This window comes from Lutjanus erythropterus, chromosome 4 (genome assembly GCF_056507025.1).
Source record: "Lutjanus erythropterus isolate fLutEry1 chromosome 4, fLutEry1.hap2, whole genome shotgun sequence".
Classification (NCBI taxonomy): domain Eukaryota; kingdom Metazoa; phylum Chordata; class Actinopteri; order Lutjaniformes; family Lutjanidae; genus Lutjanus; species Lutjanus erythropterus.
This window is the reverse complement of record NC_139320.1, coordinates 25,075,937-25,088,786: the sequence shown is the minus strand read 5'-3', so window position 1 is coordinate 25,088,786 and position 12,850 is coordinate 25,075,937. Positions and strand designations below refer to the sequence as shown.

Genomic DNA, 12,850 nt, shown 5'->3' with positions numbered 1-12,850 from the left:
GAAGCCTATCTTTCTCAGCAGCCAATATGTTAATGTAGTACGATGAGATGAGAGTCTCTGTAGTCTCACTTTTTAAAAATGTTTTCATCCCAAGCTTTATTTGATTGTGGTGAGGAATACTGACTTAAGCTCATTGATAAACAAACACTGCCTTTCATATGCAATTGAGATCAGTAAAACGCAGTCTGTCTAATGAAAAACACAGTAATTGATTTAACTAAACCACCTTTCATAGTTTATTCCATGTGTTGAAACACCCTTAAGTATTGTTCAAGTACAACAATTAACAATAAAAGGGACAATAGTTCACATTTTTTTTAAATTCACATTTGTTATACTGTTAATTCATATAGCTATTTATAAAACAAAACTAAAATGTAATTCAAAACCATTCCTGTAAAATACCTTTTGTTGTTTAATACAGACATTAATTCCACAGTATTTCTTACAGGGTTGGCTCATCACTATTTTCATAATCGAGTTGTTTGACCACAGTCAAATAAAAAGGAGCAAAGAGCAATTTATTCTGTTTTCATTTTCTTCCTTGGAAAACAATACCAGTTAAAAAATAAAACACACAAAATTAAAAAAGTGACCTCACATCCCTTTGTTGGCTTTACCATACAGTTTAAGCTCGATTAAGCAGTTTTGCTAATTTTGTAGTTCATAAAGAAGGCCGTCAACATGCACAGTCAGGGTGCACTGAAGCCTTCCAAGCTAAGACCACAGATGAGTATCAATCCCCCTCTTAAAAAATTACAAGACATCACACAAATGAAGGTGCTTTGACAAGTTCAGCTGGGGTTTTGATGAAGGGCTCTACCGCCAACAGAAATCTCTCTCATTATTTATGGATGACTGGGGCTATGAGGGTTTCAAGTATAAAAAAGAAGTGATTAAAAGAGAAGGAATCTCCTTGGCTGAGGCGCAGAAAAGGCAGAATGGAGCAAGCTTGTGAATAACAATCTGCAAGTCTGGCAGCAGAGTGAGCCAGTGAACATAATGCATTACCAATACTCCTCTTGGATTCCTTTGAACAGAATCACCAAAAGGAACGAGGAAATGGAGTCACAAAAATAAGTCACAGACATCGCAAATTTTCATCCTCTAGCAGCCGCACTTGGAGGGCAAAGACTGTTAAAGAATCTTCAAAAGGAGAAGGGCACTCTTCTATTAATACAGTGCAACTGATTGCAACCATGTTTTTTTTCTTTTTTTTTTTTACAGTATATTAAAAACCAAGTTGAGCACAGTCAAAGAAAAAAAAAGTGGTCATGTACACAACTGTCTTTGGCAAGAAGTCCCATGTCCTACATGTGAGTCTGTCACTCCAGAGCCTCGTGTTCATGTCACCTTCGGCCCATTTCACTCTGTCTCATGAAATGAATGTTGTTGACACTGTCTGCCAGCTCGGGGTACTGGTCAACTGAAACCACGTAGTATCCGTCATAGCCCTGCACCTTCCCTGAGCCCAGGAGCTGCTGCTTCTCTCCCTCAGTCCAGGTTCGCGAGCCCTCCTCTCCGTCCCTCAGTCTCTGGCGCTCCCGGGCCCAGGCCTGCGCGACAGCTCTCTGCCGGGCCAACTCCAACACACGGGCTTTCTCCTCGTCCACACTGCTGCCGTAACGTGTATTCAGACACAAAGCGCCATACTGTAGCTGAATGTCAGTAATGCGCCTAGTCCTGCCATTGAGAACAGTGTTGACCTGAGACACTGTCACATTGACGCCGGTCTCAAGCGTGCGCCGGCCCACCGTCATGCCGATGAGAGACAGGTCACCCTCCACTGAGCCCAGTTTGACAAAGTAGTGGGTGTCCATTCCAGCGATCGTGAAATGGAGGTCTTCAAGGTAGAATGCATCATTCAGAACTGCAGCCATGCGGCGCCCGTCCTCGTTGGCTAAGCTAATGATGTCAGTGCTGATGCGTCCATCTCGGATAGCAAATTTCACCCCCTTGCCAAAGATGGAACCAACAGAGGCAAAGATCTTCTTGTCCTCTGTCTGTGGACATCCGGCACTTTTGGCTCTGTAGATCTGGCCAAAGCGCTCGAGCTTCACAAAGGCCTTCAGCTGCCTCTGAACTTCACACTGAACGCCCAGCAAAGACTGCAAAACAAAGACAATACTGTTTAGTCACACAGCCCCCGCAGCATCTACATACACAGTAGAACTCTTTCTGTTTGTTCTCTGAGCAAGAAATGCATTTAAACAATATAAGTCAACTGCTTGTTTGAAGACTTTCTTCCTCACATTTGCCAAAACTTGTGACTGCTTCACACCTTGGCTTGTAACCTTTATCCCTTTCTGCATGGGGACTAAGCAGCACTGTCAGCTGTCTCCTGTTTTCAAACTTAGATTTATACCACCTAATTAACACTTCAAACATTTCAAATTCAATGCTAGGACTACAGAGTATAAGCTATTCTTTTTAATGTTAACGCATATGACTGAATGAGGATGATTCAACACCTTTTATAAAATGTGCATGTATTAATGTGATGCAAATCAAGACTTAAAAGAACTAAAAAAAAAAAAAACAGGATCTGGGTCTACCATATGCTCTAAAACCTTCAGGAAAAACAAACAAAAACAAAAATCTATGAGCAGAACAGACTTCCTTTAAGAGTTTTTCCAAACATTATTTCCTGGATGTCTGTCGCTGGAGTCTGGAATTAGAATGCCAACGCTGTCATCAAAATCATTTCCACAATATACCGAAAGGTGTAAAAATAGAAGCTTACAGGTGGTATAGAACAGCTCCACTGATTCCACGTCCTTATTTGATTGAACATCATTATAATGACAAATATAAATAATAATGTATTTGCTTAACGTCTTATCAATAGCAGACTGCAAATCCATGATTCTTTGGAGCTGTGAATGTATCACACACATTCAAGGTAGGGGCAGAGGTGTTTGTCAGCAAATGCAGATCTCTCTGATCATTTGTGACAGGCATGATATTTTGAAAAAGGGTGAAATTACTGTCTTCTGACAGCCACGCTGTGCCAAATATGAAACAGGGATCTGCTGGTAACTAGTGTGTATATGTTATTCCTTAAAGCATCAAAGCTTTGTATAGATACCAGATTCCTGCGAGCCAAAATTAATACTTTGTCCTAATATTACTTGACAAGAGATATTCCTGAGGAAGAAAGAGAGACGTTAAAATTAGAGAGTGATATGAAATGGAAGCTGGCCAACACACAGGGACACAGTTGCCTCAATGCATCTGAGCAGCAACAAAAAGGCTCTCAAATACTGTGCCTTCTTGCCATCGCCTGAGATAAGAGGCTGTGAGCATCCTGAGGAGTTTTTGTCAACCAGTCACATCCAAAGTTCTCCTGACAGTTTCTAATTCTGTCTCTCGCTGCCTCCGTTAGAACGGCTGGGGGATTGGGTGGGGCCGAGGAGTGTGTAGCAGGCTGCGCTGACCAGCATATCTGTCGGCTCTTTGACATGACACTGCATCAGATCCTGCATGAAGTGGAAACATATGAGGGGGTGGGGGCAGCTGTGCTGTTAGGCCCCTCAGGAGAGATGGCCTGGGGGGACACTTCACACTATGCCACTCCATGTTTGTTTACCGTGCCAACAGTGTGACCCGGTCAGCTGTCCCAGGGGCGGTAGGGGGGAAAAGGGGGCAATGTCCTCCACTTTAGTGAAACAGCCTCCCGGGACACTCCCAGAGAGGCATCATTCACATAGCATGGGGTGCAATCAGCCTGCAGCACAACCCAGAATGAGAGATCAAGCCTTGTGCAGCACAAACCTCATCTGTCTGGCCCCTCACGGCATTTTTCAATCTGTGTGTGGATTCAGCAGCATGGTGAAATAGGGGCTTAAATGAAAAGAGATAGAAACGCGGGCTTACTTTTTCTCCTGTATAAAATAAAATAAAATGCCAAGTGCACAGGACATACCACATGTAGTTTTAAAGCTATATTTATGCTTCAAAGAACCTTGCATTTAATTAGGCTGTCCTGGCCATCTGCAGTGAGGATCAACATGGCGTTTACCAGCCTCACAGCACCATTTTTGAAGCAGGAGTTCTAGATAAGAATATCACTGCCTCATCTCATAAACAGCATAAAGGCTAATTATCTCAATCTCTCCTCACTTATCATTTACAGTACATACTCCAGAGGTGTGCTGAAGGAAGAGCTCCCACACAAAAATGATTAAAACCTTCAAATCTAGGCTAAATTTTCTATTTAAAGCCTCAGTTACACGATTTCTAGAGATATTACAGTGTACCATGGGTATTCTTATTTGAAAGGCTGGCTGTGTGGATGAAAAAATTGCATTAATTAATTCTTTCAATTACATTATTATTCAAGTGGACCTACTTCTATTTAGTGCCACTGAGTGAAGCAAACATAAACAAACTGAATATGGCTTCATGTATGACTAATTCAATTTCAGTATAATGGAAATCCTTCTATCAAGAGTGCTTCCAAAAAACTGACGGTAAAAATGTAAACAACATTCTATGTAAATAACATATTGTACATATTTTCAGAATACTTTTCAACATCTTATTGTCAGTTCTTCATTCTCTATTTATGCTTCTTGAATATTTTTATGCTCAGAAATCACCTTGGCTAATTCCTCACATATGTAAACCAACACAGCATTAAAAATTGATTTTGATATCTTGACTTGCTACGGTGGGATTACAACCTTTCTAAGTTATGGTTGAAACTTCTACAAGTATTTTTTAACTGGTTATGAAAGCCTCAATTCAATACTGATGCCTCTATATTACCTACATAAGCAGACCATCCGTGAGAGGATCAGCTGTTTCTATACAGTTATTCTTAATGCCTGCCACCGGGTCGGATTCTCCTTGAAATCAGATGAAACATGACTGTGTTTCTATTTTCCCAGCCAGCCAGATAAAATGAAGCTGGAGGAGATTTTTATTTGGATAATTTTATTTTCGACGTATTTTGTGGTTATGATGCTTTTGTTCATAGGGGTTCCTTTAGTGACTTTTACTTTACAAAACAGAATCTTAGCACTCATACCAAGTGACTTCCTCAGCAATTAAACTTATTAAGTCATTTTGTAAAAAGGCTAAAATTGCCTGCTGATAAATGGTTTTCTGGCATTTGAAAATACTGTCTGAGGTGAAGACTGATTTAGTCAGAATTGCAACTGTATGTCTGCTGATTTATTCTTTTTAATCTACAGCACTATTTCATCATATATACTCACAGATATTTGAAATGGAAATAACGGGGGTGTCTTTGGATTCAATTAGATATTTCCTCTGTCACAGCCTCTTTGTAGATTGGTACCTTGGGTGAGCTCAGAAATTCTCAGTGGAGTGTCAGGCACAAGCGGCATGCATGAGTCAGTCCCAGGGGGCTTTGACAGTAACCCTCCCAAAGCAGTTATGCTAGATGAGGACATAACTGGCATTCCTGCTATTATGGTTTTACACTTTGTATATGACCTGTAAAATAACAGTGTGGATTCTCAAGTGTTTCATTTCCTGTGTAATTGACCATGGTGTGCCGGAATGCCTAGAGTGAGACTGAAATTCTTTTCATGACTTTAAATGCACATAAACCAGATTGGCACACTCATTCACCTGCTATTTTTGTCAACAGACACTTGAATTTAACTAGGAGGACACTCAGAAAGCACCTTCCAGTTTCTGGGGCTTTGAATTCTTAAGAATACAAAATGAAACTCTCACACTATCTGGTATTACAGTATAATTTAACAATCACTGATTTCTCTGTATTTTGTCCAGCTGGTGCCCACTCTAAAAACAAGTATTTTGGCTCCACAAACAGTTTGCATTAATCTGTCTTATGACAAGTTCTAATGAAATTACATTCAAGAAACAAATTACACTAAATTAGGAGAATTAGCTTTTCCTATACAATCAAAGGCATTTTTATTTACCACTTACCACCAATTAGTAGCATTAACAGTTGATTACTCATAAAATTAAGTTGTTCCAACTATTTTTTGTTACATTATTTAAAGATATTGTACAGCAACAATAATTGTGTGCTCTGAGTTTGTCACACCACAGAAACCTGTGTTATTAACCACACAGCCAAATTTAAATTACTAAAAAAATGCTTAATATATCAGATTAGGTCTCAAAATCATGAAAAAAATGAGCAGTTCTCTGAAACACTGGAGGTGTGTCCTCTCTGCTAGCTCTGTGTCAAACAACACTACGACCTGAAAATGACCTGAAACATGGACGCTCCATCTAGCAGCCTTATTGGATATGTTTGAGCTGCCAGAGCCAGATGATAGTGACAGGATGGCATGATTTTTTCTTCTGTGTTGTGTTGACGGAACTGAAATGAGCAGAAGTGAACCGCTGGCCTGATTTGGACTGAGAGAGCCCCTGATGGTACGTTTATAGCTGACCATTAGGGAGGGTGAGGGGAGGGGGAGTCGGTGTTGCTCATGTGTCGGTTGTTTGGAGGGCTTATATAGTGTTGGGGGAACCACGGCTCCAGCACGTCACTGAGCCATGTTTCAGGTCCACCCAAAAAATAAACAACAGTCTACCTGTCTAACTTCAGAGTTTAGTTCTCATTCTCTTCATGTTTCCAGCAACTATGTACCAACATGTATGATGTGCTTCTCCTTCTCTCCTTTACATGGGCTTAAATGATATTTTTAAAAAACTAAGTTGCTCTAGATTTCCCTCAGTAGTTTTAACCTTTTTCACATTTTCATTCATGTAGCTTTTCAGAAATTCTTTCATTACAAACCAGAATTGTTATGTGCATTTTGTTGCAGCCCTACGTCAAAGGTAAATCCATTATATGCAGCTACTTCTGCCAGTTGGCTATTTAACCCAGAAGTATTTCAGATGAAGTACAATTTCAGTGTTATTGCTTGCTCTGGATTTTCACTTGGAATATTATTAAACAACTTGTCGAACAGTGGCACAGTCTATCCCTTGTGCACAGGGCGCTGGGACGATATGGAAATGTGCTGTTGTAATAGGTTACTGAGGACAGTCAAGACAAATTGCGTGAACCTTAAGCCTAATTTGAGGCCTGATAAATAACGAGAGTAGTAGGTTGATGTGGGGCATTGTGTTACTTTTTGTGGAACTAAACACTGCTGTGCAGCTCAGCTGGTTTTGTTGTTTAATTAAAGCCCCTCTGCTGTGCCAATTATGTGTGTCTGCTGCTGCTGTATGTAAATGTACTGATGGACCTGAGGTACACTGACTCTTACTTACCCTCACTTTACATACTTATATACTTCGGGTTTTCAACCTAATAAATGCGGGTGAGATGCCAAATCCAGCCCTTATCTAATGCTGAGAATAAATCACATTACATGTACTAATTAACCTACATTATGGGGTAGACTACTCCACACAGATGGATTATACCACATTTTTATTCCTATTTGGCACCAATAAACACATTTTTTTATTTGGTAGAATAATGTTTTTTGCATTCATCCTCTATTATTTTGTGATACTGTGTTATAATACTGTCACCACAACAAACAAAAGAAACACTGTGATATAAATGTAGGTCATGTGGCCCACCACTCCTACAAATTGAATTTTGTTTTAAATCAATTAACAGAAATTTAAGCTCAAATAATGCACAATATTAAGTAGATTTAATTACCAACATTACATTACAACATACAACTCAATAAAATAATGTTTGAAACTTAAATGGTTTATCTAAATCAATAAATTAGGATTTTTATCTTGCAAATATGAATTTAATTAATTGGTGGTAATAAGTCCCCTGAATTATTTGGCTGGTCAGATTAGAGGTCACAGATTTAGGGAACCCTGTGTTGTATCATCCCAGCAGCTTTTAGGCTCACAAATGTTTTATAAGAACACATACCCACAGTGTTAAGGTTGCAGCCAGAGTGTTGCTCAACATGAATCTGGCCTCCTGATGGGTGGCATTCACTGGTCTAGCTGTAACCAAACCCAAGACAACAGTGGCCTCTTCAATAATTCAGGTGAGTTGGAGGCATCTTAAAAGGGCTGATAAACGCAGGAATCAGAGCATGTCTACTACTTCTCAGACCCTGGCTAACGGTGTAAGACTGAGATGAAATCAATGGGCAGTGGTGGAGCGAATGGAGAGTGAATTTCCCTAATGGCAGGACAATTACAAGAGCTGTTTAGCCTGACCCCATTCCCCAAGATGAGGACTAGGGGCAGGGACCTGGCTCACTGGGCTGTGTTTTGGCCTGATAGCTGGCAGCTCCTCTGGGAGTCTGGCTACACGGAGCATGTCTATTCGCTAATGATGTTGGAGAAGACGGGAGCAGAGGTAAAAGAAGGGGATCTGTGGCAGGTGAAAGGTGGGATGGGTGAGAGTGGCTGGTTTACCTTGGTGCTATCCCACTCTTGTGTCTTGATCTGGGTGCGGACTAACTCGTACGATGGCTCCATGGATTCTGTGCTCGGTTTGCGATAGCCGGGGATGACATTGTACAGCTGGAAGCCGAAGGTCACCAACCAGCTGTTAACATCTGCAGAGGAGAGATCAAAACATTGAAAATGTGATTTACATGTCCTGATATCTTAATAGACACAATAATTTCTGGCTGCAGAGAAACCATAAAAACACTTTGAATTGATTTGTTCAATTTTAACAGTTGACATTCTGCGGTCAAGTGGTTGTCTCCTTGAAATACTCCTCACTCAGTCTGAGCACTTGATTTGTTTGTGAGAATGGACAAGCTATAATAAACACTCGAGATGGTGGCAATGATTCATGTCCACTCCTGCAGGTGCCACACTAATGACACACAGCTGGGCCCCAGAAAGTGACATCTCAGAGTGTCTGCCATGCTGATAATTATATACTGTAATTTCATGTCACTTCAAAGCAGCTAAGACTTCAACACAAGATATTTTGAAGACTCAGCGGGTTCGTCTGAAATATTTTTTTTTTCTAATGAGATGCTGAAAAAGGGGTAAGTGACGTGTCTGGGATTCAAATCCATGCAATCGTGATAATGTGGTTCGTCTAATAGCAGCCACCAGAGCTGTGGTTATAGGTGCTGCTGCCATCCTCTGTGATAAGTTGTCATTAATTCTGAATATCACAGAGATGGCTGCAGACATGACTGGAAGCAAAGCCTGTTTAATCTGAGCCATTTGTTTCTTGCCCTGTTCAATGTGTTTGTTATGGACAGCGGAATCATTGCTGTGACACTTGGGGGGGCAAGTTTGTCGCAGATTGGCACTGCCACATTGTGGCACCTGACAAAGCTTTTTTAAATAAGAATTTGTTTGAGGACAATGAAAGGACCCTGATAATTTAGTGAAAGGAATGGAAATGTCAGTGCCATCAATCACAATTGAGGCAGACCCACTACAGTATATCTAACAGTCTGCTTAGCATTCAAATGCCAGTCAGCCCCTAATGGTGGACTGTGAAGCTGAACGCCTTTCTGTTTGGCAGCCGACTAAATGGCTTTGTTGAACAAAAAGAAATAGAAGACTAGACTCTACCTGAACAAAAAGTGACTATTTTTCCTCTCAGTATTGTTTATAGGTAAATGACAAAAATATAAAAGGTATGAAATGTTTTATTTCTCAGCCAACATATGCATTATCAAGTAAATGCAATGCTAAATGAACATAGAAAATTAAATCTCCCATTTGTGAATGAGATCTGGCTGAAGCTGATTGGTTTAACCAGAGTATTCACCGAATATCCTTAACAATGTTGTTTTCCTTCCAGCCAAAGGGGTTGATACAACTGGCCCTGGCTAAGGTTTCTATGGATCCATTGTGCTCTCCTTCTCCACTGGGGTGCTTTCACTGCCATTTACCTCCTCCCCACCACAAAGCAACACAAAACGATGTGATATTTCTGGGAAGGGACCTGAGTGTTCAACAACAGAGGGGGCTTGGCTGTACAGCATTGTTCCCTTTGAGCACTTTCAAAACGATAGCCACTGGGCTCACACACACTCACAAACTCATACAGTAGGTACATACACAAACACACGCACACACACACCAGAGCAGAAAAACAACCTCTGAGTCCCAGTGAGGAAGCTCTTAAAAGCCTCTCTAGCACACTGCTTTTCAATTTAATTTTGGCAGGGTCTGTTCTTCCATTTGTTGCTTGTTGTTTAGAATAAAAACACACCAAATTTGGCAGATAAACCTGAAATGAGTATTGTTTGCTCAACTGCAAGGAACAGCAGTTTCACAGGGTTAAGATATGGGGCCCTCTCCTCCCCCACCACACATGTAATTTTAGCACCATAAATAAGTTGTATGCATCACTGATTGCTCCAGTGGGATTCACTTAACACCTGTCAACTGCTATTTATATACACAGTTCCTTTACTGTGAACAAATGAAATACTTGTTTTGATTATTTTGAGTATGCTTTGTACTTATGCTTAATTACAGTTATTATAAGAATACTTAACAGAAAATCTGGCTTTTGCATATCAAATACAACTTGCCTAAAACCTTAAAATGTCGCCTTGACAAGTTTGCAGCTTGCTACTGTGCAGAGGATGGCAGCTGTGGTTTGAGAAGTTTCTACTGACATTCTGATACGTCAAAACACATTTTTTCCCCCCATCTCCTCTGCAAAGGGAATTTCTTTTATCAAATCCTCTCATCCTGTAAAACAGGTTTCTTACATTAAAACAATTACAAAAGAGAGTCTGATGATGTCGTGAAGTGGCGTGGGATCATGGGAGTTGTCTTCTTCATTTTTAAACAACGACTATAGCTGAAGAAAATCTATCTGACATCACTCAGGCAGAGATCTTATTCATGGATGAGCTAATATTAAAGTTTTATTCGCGTTATGTTTAGCCACATTTGCTGATTTCCTTACTCACTCTGAGATGTATCCAATGTATCGTTTTCCCAAACATTATAGCAACTAGCAACTAGCCAACGATGGCTAGGTAGAAATGTACTTTTATCATGAATAAATTACCAATTTCTCTGCATCTGTAGATTGGAAACATTTGGGATAATGTATACACACAACTCAACAAAACATATAACATATGCCTTGCATTTTTAGACATTCTAAAGTAGAAATCTTACATATTACAGCTTTAAGTGAACTTACCAGTCATGTAGCACTTTATCTCCTGATTGTTGCTGAGAGGATTGTTATTCTTGAACATGTACAAGTTGAAGGGCACGATGTGGTTGCTGTTGAGGCGTTTCCAGATCTCATGGTCAGGTGTAGTCCAGCGGCCAGCAAGGACATCATAGTCCCGTCTTCCCATGTGGACCAGTCTACTGAGAGGCTCATACAGGCCTCCCTGGTAGCCGATTATGAGCTGAAAGCTGGGGTTGGTGTCGAGGTAAACCTCCCCGAAAGCTGTATGGAGGACCTGCTTGATCATGAGGCCTGCGCCGCTGAACACAGCCAGAGGGGTGCCTATGTTATCACAGGCCACATAAAACTCATCTCCGCTGCTTAACTCCATGGCGAACAGGTGTCCCTGCAGGTCATAGTACAGAGAGGTTATCTCGGAGCTGGAGTGATTGTACATGTGGGTGACCCGGGTGGGGCTGGACAAGTCAGCATAGAAGAACTGCAGGTGGTGACCCATGCTGCTCCTGCTGGACACCCTCCTGCCCAGGCCATCATAGCGGTATTTGATGCTCCAACCGCTCACTTTGTTGTACACCTTCACAAGCAGGCCCGCTGAGTTGTACTCAAAGTAGTCGTTCCCTCGCTGCTTGAGGAAACCGTCCTCATCCATCCTGTACTGGACATCTCCCAGGCGGGTGATGCGGTCTCTGATATCATAGCGCAGTGGGGTGAGGCGTGCACTGTTTCCAGGACTGAGAAGGTGCAAGTTGCCATTTAGGTCATAGCTGTACCTCCACAGAGGCTTGTCATTGATGGAGACCACCTGAAGCTGCCCATCTGCATCATATTCGTATGTGTAACGCGTGGTGTTGGCATAAGGCCCAACCTTTAGCTCTTTGGCCACCACACGCCCCATGTTGTCATACTGCACCATCATCCAGTACATGAGCGAGCGAAAGATCTCATATTGGACCTCCTTCACCCGTCCATAAGCATCAAAGTGTTTGGTGTGGGTCATCACTGCTGTGGTGATAATCTGATTTATGTCGTAATAGATGACTCCAAATTTGCCAAACTGCTCTGTTTTGCCAGACACGTCATCGTAGCGATACAAGTCGATTGGCAGTGGTGTTTCATTGATGACAGCCTGCATGCTAGTGACTCGGAAACTGTTGTCGTAGACGTAGTCAAATCTGGCGTTAACCATGCCTTCTTCACTGAATCTGAAAATCTGTCTGTCAATTAGTGGGCCGATCTGCCGGTAGCGGATGGTGCAGGTGAAGCCCTCGCTCTGCAGGTTGACAGTCTTCAGCATGCCTGCCACCTCATCATAGGAAAAACCGATGCGTGTGGTGTCATAAAGGATCTCCAGTAGCTTGGCAAGCTTGCCGTATTTGTAGATGACCCTGCGGCCTGTGCCCAGGTAGGTGGTCTGCAGCAACTGGCCGTCCTCACTGTAGTCCTGGAGCACTGAGGCGTTACCTTCAGGAGGCCGATAGGTGTTTCTGTAGTAGCCAATAGAGCGGGAGGTCTCTAGGGTCTGCCGTGCCACGTTGGGCATGGTCACAGAGGACAGTCGGTCGTTTTTATCAAATTCAAAGATATACTGCCTCTGGCTGTAGAGCAGCAGCACCATGGACTGTGAAGAGATTAGGAAAGAGTCAGAGGATTCTTTGAATAATTTAACAACAGTGTAAGATTCATTATATTCAAAAGTGACATAAAGAGGTAATATGTTTGAATTAATGCACGGTATCACAAATTAAAATTCAAAATTAAAAT

The 12,850-nt window shown here is 41.6% G+C and overlaps 1 protein-coding gene across 1 annotated transcript in view; it reads right to left on the bottom strand.

The window, feature by feature from the left end:
* Positions 1 to 208: 208 nt before the first annotated feature.
* The window catches only part of tenm4 (teneurin transmembrane protein 4), a 184,204-nt gene continuing 171,562 nt past the window's right edge, over positions 209 to 12,850 (bottom strand). Inside the window, exons 31-33 of the mRNA XM_084717417.1 lie at positions 11,093 to 12,707; positions 8,365 to 8,507; positions 209 to 2,108 (exon numbers count right to left, since the gene is read on the bottom strand). Of these exons, the coding sequence (XP_084573543.1) occupies positions 1,350 to 2,108; positions 8,365 to 8,507; positions 11,093 to 12,707 (2,517 nt within the window). The 3' untranslated portion in view covers positions 209 to 1,349. The remainder of the gene's footprint in view (positions 2,109 to 8,364; positions 8,508 to 11,092; positions 12,708 to 12,850) is intronic.